General features: G+C 41.2%; 1 protein-coding gene across 1 annotated transcript in view; it reads left to right on the forward strand.

Annotated features, from left to right (window-relative positions):
* Window positions 1-18,437, forward strand: part of LOC126413151 (microtubule-associated protein futsch) — a gene marked incomplete at its 5' end in the record, with an annotated part of 139,074 nt that overhangs the window by 84,587 nt on the left and 36,050 nt on the right. The window contains 2 exons of the mRNA XM_050083045.1: window positions 192-475; window positions 14,853-15,105. Coding sequence (XP_049939002.1) covers window positions 192-475; window positions 14,853-15,105 — 537 coding nt within the window. The remainder of the gene's footprint in view (window positions 1-191; window positions 476-14,852; window positions 15,106-18,437) is intronic.

Raw genomic sequence — 18,437 nt, forward strand, 5'->3', positions numbered from 1 at the left:
ATTATCTGCATTTCTTCTGGGTGTAGCAATTTTAATGGCCAGTAGTGTGTTTATTATTAATATTAAACTTAATGCAGCAAGGCATTTTTTTTACTTTTTAGAGTTTTTTGTGTCAGGTGTTTTTTAACTTTTAATTTAACTTTTTCTCTACTGTTCGAAGCGGAATAAATGAAAAATGTTGCGATGCGTAGGAGCGGAAACACGCAACGTCTCCGGACGGCGACAAGGACCGCGACCCGCTGTTGATCGACCTGACGGTGGAGGCGCACGAGATGGTGGTCAACCTGCACCACCTGGCGCTCAAGCCGCACGCCTGCTACAGCTCTTCCGACCCCATCAACCTGTACCACAAGGTGGGCCACGGCAAGCTCGACATGTACGTGCTGAGCCCGGCGCGCGACAGCCGAGACCTCAAAGAGTTCCTCGCGCGGTGGAACGCCACCGACACGTCCAAGATCTTCTCCAGCGGAGGCAGGTCAGTACACGCCGAAGCCAGAGCCAGCTTTCAACTGCTGCCGAAAACAGTATTCTGTTTAAGTCACAAAGAAGTTTCAGGCATTGACTGCAACTGGGCACTGATTTAAATCAATGGGGAAAGTTGAATATTTGTGCCGTATCGGGACTCGAACCCGGGCCTCTGATTTAGTATGCAGGTGCTCTGACGACTAAGCCATCCAGACACAGTGGTCGTCACAACTGCACGGACTACCCTCCCGTCAGACCCAAATTCTGATCTTATCCCCACACTACTAATTTAGTGACCCTTGCCCATTATCTTCATTACTCGCAGCATTTCGCGGATTCCCATAACAGTTCGACCCTGGTGTACATCTGCACTGAAGAGATAACTGCCCACCCTCGCCTTAATTATATACCGGGTGATCAAAAAGTCAGTATAAATTTGAAAACTGAATAAATCACGGAATAATGTAGATAGAGAGGTACAAATTGACACCCATGCTTGGAATGACATGGGGTTTTATTAGAACCAAAAACATACAAAAGTTCAAAAAATGTCTGACAGATGGCGCTTCATCTGATCAGAATAGCAATAATTAGCATAAAAAAGTAAGACAAAGCAAAGATGACGTCCTTTACAGGAAATGCTCAATATGTCCACCATCATTCCTCAACAATAGCTGTAGCCGAGGAATAATGTTGTGAACAGCACCGTAAAGCATGTCCGGAGTTGTGGCGAGGCATTGGCGTCGGATGTTGTCTTTCAGCATCCCTAGAGATGTCGGTCGATCACGATACACTTGCGACTTCAGGTAACCTCAAAGCCAATAATCGCACGGACTGAGGTCTGGGGACCTGGGACGCCAAGCATGACGAAAGTGGCGGCTGAGCACACGATCATCACCAAACCACGCGCGCAAGAGATCTTTCGCGCGTCTAGCAATACGGGGTGGAGCGCCATCCTGCATAAACATCGTACGTTCCAGCAGGTGTTTATTAGCCAGGCTGGGGATGATGCGATTCTGTAACATATCGGCATACCTCTCACCCGTTACGGCAGCAGTTAACGTTTGCTGTCCAGCGACATATGTCGGACATTTTGTGAAGTTTTTTTTTTTTTTTTGTTCTAATAAAACCCCATGTCATTCCAAGCATGTGTGTCAATTTTTACCTCTCTATCTACATTATTCCGTGGTTTATTAAGTTTTCAAATTTATACTGACTTTTTGATCACCCAGTACATGTGGTGTCTATTCCTTCGCACGTGTCTGAGGCGAGGACAGCTAGTGATCTCGTCAATGCCGATGCACACCAGGCTCGAACTCTTCCGGGAACGTGTGAAATACCGCAAGGAATGAGAATAATGGGTAAGGGGCAGTGCATTAATAGTGTACGGGCAAGTTGAGAATTTGGGTCTACACCAACGGCCCTGCCGCAGGGGTAACACCTGTTCCTGTCAGATCACCGAAATTGCGCGTTGTCGGGCTGGGGCCCTATTCCGTATCGTTCGTACCGATCGGTGCAGTAGGCAAGTCTCGGTAGTGACGTCATTTTCGGTTCTTTATCCGAATTTCCTGTTCAGTAAGTGTCTGAGACCTGTTACCGAACAGTCCTCCCGCCGATTTTTCGACAACTGTACCGAGAGGTTTTGGATTTCGGTACGGCCCTGTCGTTCGGTTACCTGTGGTTTATTTACACTTATAATTTTTATTTTAAACATACTGGGCGGTTTTAGCTTTTGATTTAGTGATTGTGCTATTGAAGAATCACCACAGGACGCGTCCAGTTGGAAAGTGAGTTCATTTTTTTCCCGCTTTGTTAGAAATATGGTTAAGTTAGGTTGTTACCGTGTATGATTACAACATCCAAAAAAAAGAAAGGTTTTCGGTCAATATTCTCTCAAAATGCCTGTTATTTTTATGCAATTATGAGTTTAAAGATTATTAAATATCAAGACATCGGCTCTGCTTACGTATATTACATGACTTAGCTGAAATTTATAGTGACTTCGCTTACCCTTTTCCGCAAATGGTTTACTTATTAACTATCGAAACGCGTTTAAAACTTTTAAGTAACAACGCAAAGGAATTTTGTGAAGTCTCATAGAGGAAACCTCCCAAAATTTCATGCATTTACGACTTACGCCCACGTCATTCGGCAACAAAGTCAGCCTGCGCCTCTCTCCGATGTAACTACTAAAAAAGAAAAAAAAAAAAAGAAAGAAAAAAAAGCATGGAGAACTTGCGAGTTGTACTAGCGAAGAATACATCGGAAATGTTCCGATTACTCCATGTGCACTCCATTTTGTAGCGTCTACGGCTCCTCTCACTACCTCCAAACGACAAAGTGTGAACTCAAATAGGAGCAGTGAACTGTAAATAGAAAATGATAGTTGATGAATAAACCCATAGCAACCAGCATACCGAAATGCACAACAAAAACGCTACGAACTTATGCACTAGTCTAGTATGTTTAAATGCATTATACAATATCAGACGCCATTACAAATGTCTCTAAATGTCGTTTTTCTTCTGCTCATTGTGTTCTATTACAACAGCCTTAATTAGTTTAATGATCCTTGCGACAAATGTCACATTTGAAGACGACCATTTCTGCAATGCGGATTCCTTGACTATGTTATTTCTGTATCAAAATTTATACCATAGCAGCTGACCGATAGGAATCTCACACGCCCATGGGCTGTCAGTATTGGAAGAAAAACACTAAAATATCTATCCTCTGCCATCCTGCAACCCAGGAATGTCCGCGCTATTTACCCCTTTGCCCACAAGGTAAGTGGGTAACTTAACTTACAAGGAGAACACCTGGCAATCAGATTTTCGTATTTTATTTGTGGAACGTGAAGTTCAGAACTCAGCTATTACTCCACCCAAATAAATCGACGGAACTCACAAACTTTTTCGACAAAATCGACTTTGGAAGGTTTTCAGGGACTTTAATTCACAAATATTTAACAAGAAATTCGCCAAACAGCCGTGCAAACTGAGAAGTTATTTTATTTTCGCTACCAGTTTCGGCAATTTAATATGCCATCTTCAGGCCCCTGCGTAATAAAGAGTATACATGTAGTGTGTATCGAGGAGTACCGCAGCAAGCTTTACAAAAAGTGACGGGTAATAATAAAAGCATTTGAAACTACAAAATGCAGCACAGCAAAATAGAATGTGTACATACAGGTTAGCACTGAGACCGTTTTAACATCGTAGAGTTGTAAGAGAGCATACCACTCATTAAAAAGACCAAAATAGACAATCTACAATCAGAATCTCAGCTAAACAAAGCTTGTCATTTTTTTAATATAAAAAAATACTACATAATTCTTAGAGATGAGAAAAACCCTATTTCGTTTGAGAACCTATCCTCACCCAAAGTAAAATGTCGTACAATAGTCTATGAAGTACACAACAGTGTGCGTATCTACAGCCTTATAAGTATTATCACTGCTGGTCATATATCATAATTGGTCGTCACAGTATCAAAAAACGCAACCTGACGCAAAATCCAATGGCAGACGATGTATTAAGAGAATAACGGCATGCAATTTGTACGGCTCTTAGGCGAATTTCTTGGTTAAGTATTTGACCAGTCGCTGTCCCACGTCCACAATGGATCAACAGGGACTTATTTCACAAAATTTAAGGCGATTTGCATGGCGAGCCATGTGACTCACTTGATAGTGTCGAAAGTGGTAATCACTTGACCAAAATATCACTGGTTCGGATATTGCTGTGGTTTTTTCCGTTTTTTTTTGTTCAATTACCTACAACATTTAACTGTAAAATTCATCAAATATACGCTAATTAATACGTATCCAAACTTTTTTATGAAAAACCTAACAATAGAAAATCCGGAATGGAATAATGACAATAATATGAAAAGGATAGATTGCTACTCACCATATAGCGGTGATGTTGAATTCCAGGCAGGCACAATAAGAACACTACTAAACACACAAGCTTCAGAAATAGACAAAATACACTCACATTCAATCAAACGCAGCTCACACACATATAACCATTACCTCTTGCTGCCGGGGTCAGACTGGCGACAGCCAGAGACGTCTGTTTCGAAAGAAGGCCTTCTGGCCGAAAAGTTACGTTTTTAGTAGTCTTTGTTGTGCCTGTCTGCGACTCAACATCGCCGCTATGGTCAGTAGCAATTCATCCTTCTCATAACCTAGTTTTATTTTTATGAAACATACACATCTTGTTTCTAGTTACATATAGTCTGTATTGCAAATATAAATTGTTAATGACAGCCGCGCGGTCTATAAAAAATCGTTAGTAAAGATTGTTTAAATTAAGAATCATTACAAATTTATTAACAATCTTTTATAGAACATCGATAATAAAGAATTTATACTTGGAACGAAAACTGGAATATTGTTTGTGACTATAATTAGAAACAAGGTGATTTGCATTTTTTGTAAAAAAGGAAATGGTGATTAGATACGTGTTCATTATCATATATTTGATGAATTTCATATTTAAATGAAGCAGGAATTCGAACTGAATTAAAAGAAAAGCATGAATTACCCAGTTACCGTTCTTTGACGCTACCGAGTGAACCACACAGCCCATCGCAAAATCGCCTTAACTGTGATAAATTACAGATCCCCGGAAATCTTCAAAGTGATTTTCTCGGGAATTTTTGAGAGTTGCATCGAACTTCTTCGGCTTGTAGATAGTTGAACTGTGAACTTTACGTACCATAAATATAAAAAATTACGACGGTAATTAAAATTAAGCACATCTTAAAATATTAATGTCTCTGTAAGTAGTTTTGTTTGTTAGTGAGCAGGGAAACAAGATTATTAAGAGTCTCTTAACAATATTTGACGTTCTTGGATTCAGCTGTTACATGCTAGAGACAAAGTATTACGAAATACGCCAGACAACCATGACGCGCACGAATATTTGATTCGGGCCGCACGCGGCCACTGATCTAGATGCTACCAGTAATCTCCACTGCCCAAACCCCGATGATTCAAAGAACGTATAACAGTTCCCCTTTAAGAAAAGATACACTTCTGGAAATTGAAATAAGAACACCGTGAATTCATTGTCCCAGGAAGGGGAAACTTTATTGACACATTCCTGGGGTCAGATACATCACATGATCACACTGACAGAACCACAGGCACATAGACACAGGCAACAGAGCATGCACAATGTCGGCACTAGTACGGTGTATATCCACCTTTCGCAGCAATGCAGACTGCTATTCTCCCATGGAGACGATCGTAGAGATGCTGAATGTAGTCCTGTGGAACGGCTTGCCATGCCATTTCCACCTGGCGCCTCAGTTGGACCAGCGTTCGTGCTGGACGTGCAGACCGCGTGAGACGACGCTTCATCCAGTCCCAAACATGCTCAATGGGGGACAGATCCGGAGATCTTGCTGGTCAGGGTAGTTGACTTACACCTTCTAGAGCACGTTGGGTGGCACGGGATACATGCGGACGTGCATTGTCCTGTTGGAACAGCAAGTTCCCTTGCCGGTCTAGGAATGGTAGAACGATGGGTTCGATGACGGTTTGGATGTACCGTGCACTATTCAGTGTCCCCTCGACGATCACCAGTGGTGTACGGCCAGTGTAGGAGATCGCTCCCCACACCATGATGCCGGGTGTTGGCCTTGTGTGCCTCGGTCGTATGCAGTCCTGATTGTGGCGCTCACCTGCACGGCGCCAAACACGCATACGACCATCATTGGCACCAAGGCAGAAGCGACTCTCATCGCTGAACACGACACGTCTCCATTCGTCGCTCCATTCACGCCTGTCGCGACACCACTGGAGGCGGGCTGCACGATGTTGGGGCGTGAGCGGAAGACGGCCTAACGGTGTGCGGGACCGTAGCCCAGCTTCATGGAGACGGTTGCGAATGGTCCTCGCCGATACCCCAGGAGCAACAGTGTCCCTAATCTGCTGGGAAGTGGCGGTGCGGTCCCCTACGGCACTGCGTAGGATCCTACGGTCTTGGCGTGCATCCGTGCGTCGCTGCGGTCCGGTCCCAGGTCGACGGGCACGTGCACCTTCCGCCGACCACTGGCGACAACATCGATGTACTGTGGAGACCTCACGCCTCACGTGTTGAGCAATTCGGCGGTACGTCCACCCGGCCTCCCGCATGCCCACTATACGCCCTCGCTCAAAGTCCGTCAACTGCACATACGGTTCACGTCCACGCTGTCGCGGCATGCTACCAGTGTTAAAGACTGCGATGGAGCTCCGTATGCCACGGCAAACTGGCTGACACTGACGGCGGCGGTGCACAAATGCTGCGCAGCTAGCGCCATTCGACGGCCAACACCGCGGTTCCTGGTGTGTCCGCTGTGCCGTGCGTGTGATCATTGCTTGTACAGCCCTCTCGCAGTGTCCGGAGCAAGTATGGTGGGTCTGACACACCGGTGTCAATGTGTTCTTTTTTCCATTTCCAGGAGTGTAGTTTTTCATGCATCTCAATATCTTCTGAATTATGTGTTGTACTGTGACATATTTTTGCAGGCATGTTCAGTGGTATACGGCGATACTGTCCGCAAAATGTGCTGCAAACAGATTTATTATTGAAGGAATAATAAATTGAAATGCAGTGCCTGATGAAGAAGTTTTGCTACATGAACAGCGAAAACGTAGTAAGCGTTTTCTTTTATTACTTTGTAGTGGGTATGAGTGAGGAAAAGTTTCGAAAAGGAGTTGAATTTATGTGTAAAGTTCGTTGGAAGTTGCCAAATGCTCTCATTCACAAATACTGTGTGAATACAGTCTGGGTAATATGCACGTAGTTACACTGCCTCGAGACACATACCCGAGGCAGTTCCCAACTGTAATACTTGACTTAGATTATAGCTACATCTACATCTACATTTATACTCCGCAAGCCACCCAGCGGTGTGTGGCGGAGGGCACTTTACGTGCCACTGTCATTACCTCCGTTTCCTGTTCCAGTCGCGTATGGTTCGCGGGAAGAACGACTGTCTGAAAGCCTCCGTGCGCGCTCTAATCTCTCTCATTTTACATTCGTGATCTCCTCGGGAGGTATAAGTAGGGGGAAGCAATATATTCGATACCTCATCCAGAAACGCACCCTCTCGAAACCTGGCGAGCAAGCTACACCGCAATGCAGAGCGCCTCTCTTGCAGAGTCTGCCACTTCAGTTTGTTAAACATCTCCGTAACGCTATCACGGTTACCAAATAACCCTGTGACGAAACGCGCCGCTCTTCTTTGGATCTTCTTTATCTCCTCCGTTAACCCGATCTGGTACGGATCCCACACTGATGAGTAATACTCAAGTATAGGTCGAACGAGTGTTTTGTAAGCCACCTCCTTTGTTGACGGACTACGTTTTCTAAGGACTCTCCCAATGAATCTCAACCTGGTACCCGCCTTACCAACAATTAATTTTATATGATCATTCCACCTCAAATCGTTCCGCACGCATACTCCCAGATATTTTACAGAAGTAACTGCTACCAGTGTTTGTTCCGCTATCATATAATCATACAATAAAGGATCCTTCTTTCTGTGTATTCGCAATACATTACATTTGTCTATGTTAAGGGTCAGTTGCCACTCCCTGCACCAAGTGCCTATCCGCTGCAGATCTTCCTGCATTTCGCTACAATTTTCTAATGCTGCAACTTCTCTGTATACTACAACATCATCCGCGAAAAGCCGCATGGAACTTCCGACACTATCTACTAGGTCATTTATATATATTGTGAAGAGCAATGGTCCCATAACACTCCCCTGTGGCACGCCAGAGGTTACTTTAACGTCTGTAGACGTCTCTCCATTGATAACAACATGCTGTGTTCTGTTTGCTAAAAACTCTTCAGTCCAGCCACACAGCTGGTCTGATATTCCGTAGGCTCTTACTTTGTTTATCAGGCGACAGTGCGGAACTGTATCGAACGCCTTCCGGAAGTCAAGAAAAATAGCATCTACCTGGGAGCCTGTATCTAATATTTTCTGGGTCTCATGAACAAATAAAGCGAGTTGGGTCTCACACGATCGCTGTTTCCGGAATCCATGTTGATTCCTACATAGTAGATTCTGGATTTCCAAAAACGACATGATACTCGAGCAAAAAACATGTTCTAAAATTCTACAACAGATCGACGTCAGAGATATAGGTCTATAGTTTTGCGCATCTGCTCGACAACCCTTTTTGAAGACCGGGACTACCTGTGCTCTTTTCCAATCATTTGGAACCTTCCGTTCCTCTAGAGACTTGCGGTACACGGCTGTTAGAAGGGGGGCAAGTTCTTTCGCGTACTCTGTGTAGAATCGAATTGGTATCCCGTCAGGTCCAGTGGACTTTCCTCTGTTGAGTGATTCCAGTTGCTTTTCTATTCCTTGGACACTTATTTCGATGTCAGTCATTTTTTCGTTTGTGCGATGATTTAGAGAAGGAACTGCAGTGCGGTCTTCCTTTGTGAAACAGCTTTGGTAAAAGGTGTTTAGTATTTCAGCTTTACGCGTGTCATCCTCTGTTTAGTATTTCAGCTTTACGCGTGTCATCCTCTGTTTCAATGCCATCATCATCCCGGAGTGTCTGGATATGCTGTTTCGAGCCACTTACTGATTTAACGTAAGACCGGAACTGTTAACGAGTAGATTATGACGGTGTTTTAAATTTTTAAATAAAGTCAATAATTATGTTAAACATTGAAAATCAAATTTTTGTTTCCCCTGAAAGTCATTACATAGCCAGCCAGCACCTGGAAGCGGGTGAGCATTGCAACCATTTAATAATACAACGTGTTAGACTTACTATAGGTACAAATGAAAGGGGGAGTAGAGGACAATAGAAGAAGCAAATAATCCCAGTAAACATAGATCCGGAAATCGATATGTCCCAGATACAACATATTACAGCTGAGGATACGAATGCCTTATAACTGACCGAGCGAGGTGGCGCAGTGATTAGCACACTGGACTCGCATTCGGAAGGACGACGGTTCTGTATAGATAACAGGTTATGTACACCACATAAAGGCGTAAAATAAAATTTTCTGTCAAAGTAGCACAAGTGCAAAAGATAGGCAGGATAAACTGCAAACAGAAATCTAACCTTAATACAGAATGGTCCATTAGCCTGGAACAATTCTTCAAAAATGAAAATATATGAATAATAACAACTTTAAAGTCAAATGGTTTGAGGTAGGAGAGAGTGAATAGCTGTGAAGCTACGTTACCAACACTGCAACTATTTTAGAAGCCGCCATATTGAATGCAATTCATAATTTTCAAATGAAAGGGTCATATCAAACGGATAGAAAATTTAACAAGAAAAATGTTTCTTGCATTTGAGCATAGCTTTACAAATGTTCAAATGTGTGTGAATTTCTAAGCGACCAAACTGCTTAAGTCATCGATCCCTAGACTTACACATTACTTAAACTAACTTAAGAACAGAACAAACACACACACACACACACACACACACACACACACACACACACACACACACACACACACACACACACACACACGCCCGAGGGAGGACTCGAACCTCCGGCGGGAGGGACCGCACAGTCCGTGACAAACCGCGCGGCAGCATAGCTTTATTCAGGGAGAACTGGGAAGCTATGTTACTAGCATTACGACCATTTTAGAAGCCACTGTTTTGAATACAATCCGTAATTTTCAAAAGGAAACGGCGGGTCATATGACGTATCGAACAAATCCGTAAGGAAAAACATTGCTTCTTTCATTTGAGCATAGCTTTATTCATTCTAGAATTAGGTACAAAACGATGCTACTTCTGGAGATAACACATTTTCTGGTCGATGTGCACTTCATGGATTTTCATAATGGAGAAAATCGTGCTGTGGAAAGTTTTTTGTTAAAGAAAGTTTAACGCCAACTTAGATTCATGAGAGATTCAAAAATGAGTGTGGTGACTTCTTCTACAACTTCCGGCTCAAACAAATGAGCATCCAAATTAAAATCAGGCCGTGAGAGTGTCAAAGATGACCAACGTGGAGGACACCCGAAGAGTGCAAGCGCATTAGAAACTGTAGAAAAAGTACATGATATAATCTTAGAAGATTAACATACAAAGGTGCGTGAAATTGCCAGGATTTTAAAAGAACGTGTCTTCTACATTTTGCATGAAGAATTGCACATGGAGAATCAGAAACAAAGGTGACATTCTGCGTCGGTATATGGCACTGGATGAAACGGATTCACCGGTACACACCAGAATCAAAATAACGATCGAAACAGTGGGCAGAAGCCGGTTCTCTCGCTTCAAAGGTGGTCAAGATGATGTCATTAGTGGAAAAGGTAATGGCACCGATGTTTTGTAATACGAAAGTGGTTTTGTTAATTGGATAATTTCACAAAGGTGGAACAATAAATGGTGAATATTAAGGTAATCACCTGACGGATCTGGCTGCAAAAACTTGAGGAATAGTATCTGTTTTCTTGAAGATAGAAGTCGTCTTTCAACAAGACAAAGCACCTACCCACAAAATTTTCTTGGCAGTGGGAAAACTGAGGGATCTGCACTATGGGATATTGGAACATCGGCTCTATTCCCCACATTTTTGTCTCTCTCAGATTTCCTTGCCTTCTCATAACTCAAAATCTTCACTGTTGGTCACCATTATTCATCCAGTTAACAAGCGGTCGCACCTGTAGCTGAGTACTTTGTGACACTTGCATTGGAATACCGCTGGATGAAGGGTGTTAAAGAAGATAATGTTGCTAAAATAAATTATCGTATTCACTGTCAGGCTGACACGTTTTCAGACCACCACAGGTCTATCAAAAAATAACCAAACTTTTTAAGTTCTTAACATAAAATTCCGAGTTATCTCATTTTTATTATTTTGATGGAAACCTAAAATCCTGAGTTCACTCAGGCAACTTAAGAAGTCACCTTCGGAAAAATTGAACCCTGCTTACATCGGTTTCAGCACTGATAGTTGCCTGTCCGGCCACTAGAGAGCATCTGGTTCTACATTTGTTGCCTGGTTGTCGTGTTTTGGTTGAGGTGGTTGCCACTAGATATCGTCTCTGCTGTGTGCAGTTTTGGCTACTAGGCAACAAAACGCGCGCTTTCAGACTGTCTCGTCTATTGTCGTTTAGGCAATGCTTTCAAAAAAAAAAAAAAAAAAAAAAGGATTACTATAACCGTACTGAGTTTGATGTTGAATTTAGCAGCATATAAAATGAAGAAGAATGTGATACTACTTCATTACAGTCTGCAAGTGACAACAGTTCGCCAGTTGAGCGACAAGTGCTTGCCAGTGGCACGCAATAACTACACCCACTCTGCTCCAGTCAGCGCCTCCAAAATTTATGTTCATAGGAAATCGTTATGAAATACATGGTTACACTTCGTAGCTACACAGGAACAAAAGGATGTAATGTTTATGGATATTTTAGTCGAAGTCCAGTGTATGAGTATACTCGGGACTTTATTATTCGGCATTTTCAAAATTTTGTAACTCATTAATTTGAGCTTTGAAAGTCGCCTTTATGTGTGCGCACGCAATATCATTCATTGTAGGGTGTTTTTCATTAATAAAAAATATTAGTTTTGAATTTGAAAAAAAAAATCGTTAAGTTCAGGAGTTAATAGTGTTTTCGATCAGTTTTTAGTACCAATACTTGCCTTCGTCACCGAACTCGCCGCCTCTACTCTCCCACGTGCCCCAACGTTGTTTCATTTGGCTTCGTTGTCCTGGAAAACTGAACTGAGGAATTTTCCTTGGCCGTCATAAACGATATTGACAAGGCATCCTCTGAACACTGGCCTTTGTTTGTGTTTTATTACAATGGTAGTTGAAAAGACTGCCACATCAGACATGTTCACACAGTTGTTGTACCGGTATGTGATCGACAAAGTATTCGATTATCCGCAAATTTGTCATCAGTATTGAATGCACTAGGCCTTATGCCTCTTTCGTGTTATCCGAATTGGCGCACTTCCAAATAAATACGCCTTTTATAGTTTAGAATGCTAAAGTGCGCGTCATTTACGACGGCGGCCGAGTTTAGGTTCGTTCTGCGCATCTGACGTCACAACACACAGTCAGACATTGCCAGAGCTTGACTGAAGTGCAGAGCACAGACGAGGGTCTCCGGTTTTAGTAACGTACAGTCATAAATAAAGTAATTGAACAAAATCAATGTCTTGATAGCAGACTTCCTTTCATAGAAAGTTTGGAAAAAGCATTCTTTATACCAATTGCTTCATATTCTATTAATTAATTAAACCAAACAAGCAATAAGCCTCGTAATTCAGGCAATAGCAAGGAAAGGTGTTAGTATCACTCTCGCTAACCGCTTTTTCGCAATAAAGAACAGCAGTAGTTGTTTATTTCCTATTGTACTTCGACGTAAAGTGAGTAATTCATAGTTATACCAACAGTGTTTGTCGGCATTTTGCGTGATATTTTAAAGTCCGCCGGGATACAAATTGTACGGCGAGCTGCGTTAGCGTAATGGTTAAAATGTTTGAATGCTAAATGAAAGGTTCCGAGTTCTGACCTTATTTGGTGCTTAACATTTTCTTCATTTAAAAACAATATCGAAGTGTCTTACTACATGAATTTTATTCGTTTGAATGTAATTTTTTGAAATTTCTACTTGCAACTAAAATCGACCATACGGAAAGTATACGCTATGGACTTTTTACCTCTGCAAATTCTTCAAAATTTCGTGCAATGGTTTACTACATCTAATGCTGCACAATAACTGTGTTGAACATTAAAACAAACTTAAGTCATTTATGCGGAGGGGGGGGGGGGGGGAGGTTCAGTCAAGAATATGTGTAAAAATCAAATTTTTGGGCCAAATAGTTTTTATGAAATCAAATGATAAAAGTGCGTCAAAGCAGTCGAAACACAGGAGAGCAGTGCGGTAATGACAAAATCGCGCACAGCGCGGAATGCGGGGAGCACGTCTCTGTAGCAGCGAAAGGGATAATGCGGCCGTGGTGGCTTTACTTCATAAACTGCGCGCTGCCCCCTAAACGTTAGTTTGTGAACTATACTATGGCGCTGCTTCTCTTGGCGCGTGCAACTGGCAACGCAGCAATCTCCCGCGTCTAGGCGAGCATGCGCGAACCGCCAAGATAAAAGAATTGAACTATAGAAGTTCTACACTTACATTTTTTTTGTCACTGCAACACTTATCATTTTCTGGTCCCCTAACTTACTGTAACGTCCATGGCTTAATCGATGTCTTGAGCCCGTGCTGACTTTACGTCCCAAGAGAATTTACAGAAAGTGTGTGTATAAAATTGTATAAAGCTGTCGAACTATTATATATCACTGAGCGCAACGGATCCATGCAGCTGTGGGAACTACAAATCGTACCTGGGCAGTGGCCAGAATTGATGTTGGCACCATAGGCAGTGGAACATTGCACAAAAGATTAGGGGCTGGAATATGCAATCTTTAGACACAATATTCTACTGCTTTTCCGAACTAAAACTAAAGTTTCCAAGACTACGTTAGTATTTTTTGGTTCAAGGACCTATTATAGCGTCAAATTTCGTATTTTTTATTTGTTGCATTCGTTTATGCAAACAAAAATAATAAGACGTTTGCCATCACTTTATTACAGTCTTGAATCACAAAATAAATGGTTCCAGTTGAGTCACGTAGTAACAATCATAAATATCATTATGAGGAGGATTTTTAGCAGTTCAACAGACTCATTTTATGTACCACATGTATGAAATGAGTTGTGTCCTTTTCAAAGAAAGTATCAGGGCCGTGGTATATGACACATGTGAGAAACAGCTCCGGTCCTGTCAATGTGCAATGCAACACCTGACTTGGGAATATATTAGAAGAAGAACAATGTGCTTGTGATGGTAGTGGTGGTGGTGCCCTGGTGTGGGGAGACACCTCAAATATGCACCTGAGGCATAACACATCAATAATCATTGAATCACTGGAGTATAGAAATGAGATACTGTGTCCATGTGTGTGGCTTTTCAAATGTGCAATTGGTGGTCCAGATTACTCAATCATGTGAATAAACACACATCTGCACAGCATTGATCTGGCAGATGAGTTTTTTACAGATGAAGATATCCACAGCATGAACACCACCATAAGGATCCAGGACCAGCATTGACAAACAGTAGAATGATTCAGCCAGATCATGTAATTGCGTCCACAATCAGTTGTTTCATTGTGTTTAATAAAAGAGATTCTTGATGTATCTTCAACTTCAGTACCTCAGTAATTACTTGTTATGGGTATTTTTTCATAGTCAGGATGTGATTAAGCACTCCCATTTGCACTTTGCATAGCTTTTTGATGCTGTTGAATGTACTGCATGTGCCTGTTTTATGATTTTCACTATGTTGTTACTAATATGAAGATGATGATCCACAGGAAAAGCTCTGGCAGTGAGTTCGCATTCCCACTGCAAAATCTAGTTTCTATATGCGCGCTGCTCGTGTGGCAGCCGGCGAACCCGAACGATACGATTACACGTATTCTGTTCCCTGGATCTGCACCGCAGCACAAGATCTTCGAGGGCATAGAGAAGCTCCGACACCTTCAGTTCCTTCGTTACCCGGTCTGCTCTGCAAAGTCTCTCTCACCGTCCACATCAGCAGTTACTATCAGCAGCCGCAAGCAGCAGGTGCTATTCCTCTTTCCGTAATGCTTTGTACATCCGCATTTTAATTATGGAAGGAGCAAGAAACATTTTTTAATTATTGTTGGTGGTACTCTGCTTAGTTATTTTAACTTATTACATGTTGATGTTTGACAGCAGAATTTTGAAATTGATTTTGTTATCTAACTTCCTTTATTATTAAACAGTTAACATTTCTTGGTTTGCGCACAGCCATTTTGCATGTATTAAGAAAACAGTTTATAGCTAAGCCCATGATTTTTGCTTTAACATCTCCACACATATTTTGCTTTTTTGTTACCAACATATCATCAGTGTTGACTAAAGTTCCTTGCCACTCAAAAAACCAGTCCCACATAAACACACATCAAAATATGCATAATACAGGTGCATGCCTTTTGTTTTATATGTTTACGTGCAGAAATGGTAAGATTTCACTCAGAACAGGAACGAACATTCACCAGGAAATAAATTGCTCAACAACTAAGTTTACAGCATTTTACATCACTCTGCACAAATTAACAGATAAGGTGAATGTGTGCCATAGGAATGATAAGTTGAATAAAAGAATCAACCACTCTATTCACTGGCCATATAAAAACAAAGACAGACATAAATATGTGTGAGGAATACCACTATAATGTTATTCTGTTGGATTAACACATGAAAAGCAAAGTATTTTTCCAAAATCAGCTTTCAGTCTGCTCTAGAATCACACAATAATGAAACGAATTTTAATATAAATGTTGCAATACAACAAAACTGACAATTATATGCTATAAAACAGCAAAGCACATCTGATGATGATAAAAGAAAAACAAAGAGGTGTTTGTAGACAATTTTCATAAAATACTGATTTTCATTTCACTTACGAGCTAAGATGAAACTTAAACATGCTCTTTAATTTATAGAAACAGTTCATGGTGTCTTATTCATTTGCTGTCAACACACAATCCCAGAACTGGTGGAATTTGGATTGTTGGCATAAACCATTTCCATTAATACAACTTCATATAATGGAAAGAGAGAGGAGAAAGAGAGAATATTAAAATATGCGAGGTATGAAGAGAACACTCACTAAGTGCCAAAATGGAAAATGAATTGAAAAATAAATTAAATTAAAAGAAAAACTACCTAGACCTCTCACAGTGAATGCCAATGGACAAGCATCTACAACAGTGATCAAATGATACATATTCATGGACAATACATCATGAACTTGGTACTCCAGTTACATCATATGGCTCTTGCTGCATTTAGTCTTAATCCATGCTAGTTTCCCCCCCTCCCCTCCATGTTCTCTCTCTACTTCCCTTTTTGGTATTACCTTTTTCTTTGTGTGTTATATCATCTCTGCTCTTCTCTTCCCACTCATATTTCTCCAACATTCCTTTCTACACTTCCTTATCTGTTGTTTCCTTTTGTACCCTTTTATTTCATTCAAGCTACCTCTCCTTTAGATTATCAACAACTTGTCCTTAGTACCCGTAAACATGAAAATATTTTTGCGTTAACTTTATACATCACTACTGAAAATGAGCCAAGAGAGCTCAAAACAGATATATGTTACTGAACATCAAAATACTCTCTTTGTCAGAAAAGTTCCATGGTAGGTTTCTTTTAAAAATAGAAAATGCACTTACCAAATAATGATCCTAGCTGCTGTCTAAGTAGTCCCTTTGGCTATCTACACACAGTTGCCAACATTTCTGGATGTTTGGGAATAGAAATACTAAGTCATCAGCTGCACAAATTTTTATTAAATTATTACTTATTATTTCTATTCTTAAAATGTGCTTCACAAACGGAGATTGTCAGCCATGAATAAAATTTTAGTTTCTGGATGTCTTGGAATCAAGCAAGACAATTTTCAACATTGATGCTTGTAAGCTCATTTGTCACAGCCCATTGGATGCCTGCGATATCATGATGAAGCTTTTCTTTCAGTTGCCTTTTCATTCGCAGAAACAAAACAAAAAAATTGCAAGGCGGGAGGTCTGACAGATATGGCAAATGTGGGATGGCAATAACAGAATGTCTTGCCAAATACTTGGTAGCAAATAAAGTAGTATAGGGTCTCGCATTGCCAGGCAATAAGAACCAGTCTTGAGAATGTCACAAATCAAAGTGGTGGTGTCAAATAGCTTGTTGCAATTGTTTAAAGACTTCGATGTAAAGAGTTTGGTTCACTGTTTGACCTGGAGAAACATACTCATGGTGAACTAATCCTTTACTATCAAAGAATGCGATCAACATTGTCTTTGTTTCCAAATGTTGTTTGACTTTTTTTGAGGCTAGTGATCCAGGACTCCGCCATTCAGCTCTTTCGACGCTTTGTGTGAGGGTCATACTGGTAGCACCAACTTTCATCCCATCATTTCTTTGACAGAAAAGTGGGATCACCTCTGGCTGTATCCTGTAGTTCAGCAGAAATTCTTCATGTTTCCTCCTACTGTTCATATTCTAGTGTGTGAGGGATGAGTTTTGCATTAAGCTTCCGTTCCCCTAAATCTTTGCGCAAAATCTTATTGAACACACCACGATTCAAATTAAGTTCTACTGATATCACATGCACAGTTACATGATGGTCTTCTTTGCAATAACTGCCTTACATGCTCCATGTTTGCCTTGGTACGTGCTATAGAAAGGCAACTAGGTCTGGAATCATATTGCACCGAATCTCTGCCTACAGGAAACCTTTGTGCCACTTGAAAACACAACTTCTTGAAAGTGTCTTGCCTGCAAATGCTTGCTTAACCATTGTCCATGCCTCATCGGGGTTTTCTTGAGCTTAACTCAGAACTCAATGTTCACTATTTGCTCGTAGCATCCGTTGTGTCAACATAACTATGCACCCAGAACCACTACAGTGTGTTTCTAAGCACAGCCCAGCCACATGACCAATATCATTTCAAAGCTACATACATACCAGATAGTATAAAAACAACTTTGTTCCTTTCTAGTATTGCAAACTTAGAAATAAAATTTTAATAAACTGTCCTGGAACTTTTCTGACAGAGGGAGTAAAATTATAAAAAAATGAACTTGAGGTAGTTTGCTTCATTCATTTTAATGCTATGATGACACTGTTTCACACACATTATGCATAAAATATTCATTCCTCTGATTCCTCTAATAATCTTTCAGTCTTTCAACCCCATTGAAGACATTTCTCTTCTCTGCTTTATCTGGGTGGAAGCTTTCATTTTGCCTCAAAATTACTTACTAGTTGTGGATAATGAGTGATACAGCAAGAATATGAAAGACTGATCGTTGTAGTGTAAAACTGTAATAAATTTTTTGGACCTTAATATTACAGCACTTGCCAGTTTGCAAGG

Source organism: Schistocerca serialis, chromosome 7 (assembly GCF_023864345.2).
Source record: "Schistocerca serialis cubense isolate TAMUIC-IGC-003099 chromosome 7, iqSchSeri2.2, whole genome shotgun sequence".
Taxonomy (NCBI): domain Eukaryota; kingdom Metazoa; phylum Arthropoda; class Insecta; order Orthoptera; family Acrididae; genus Schistocerca; species Schistocerca serialis.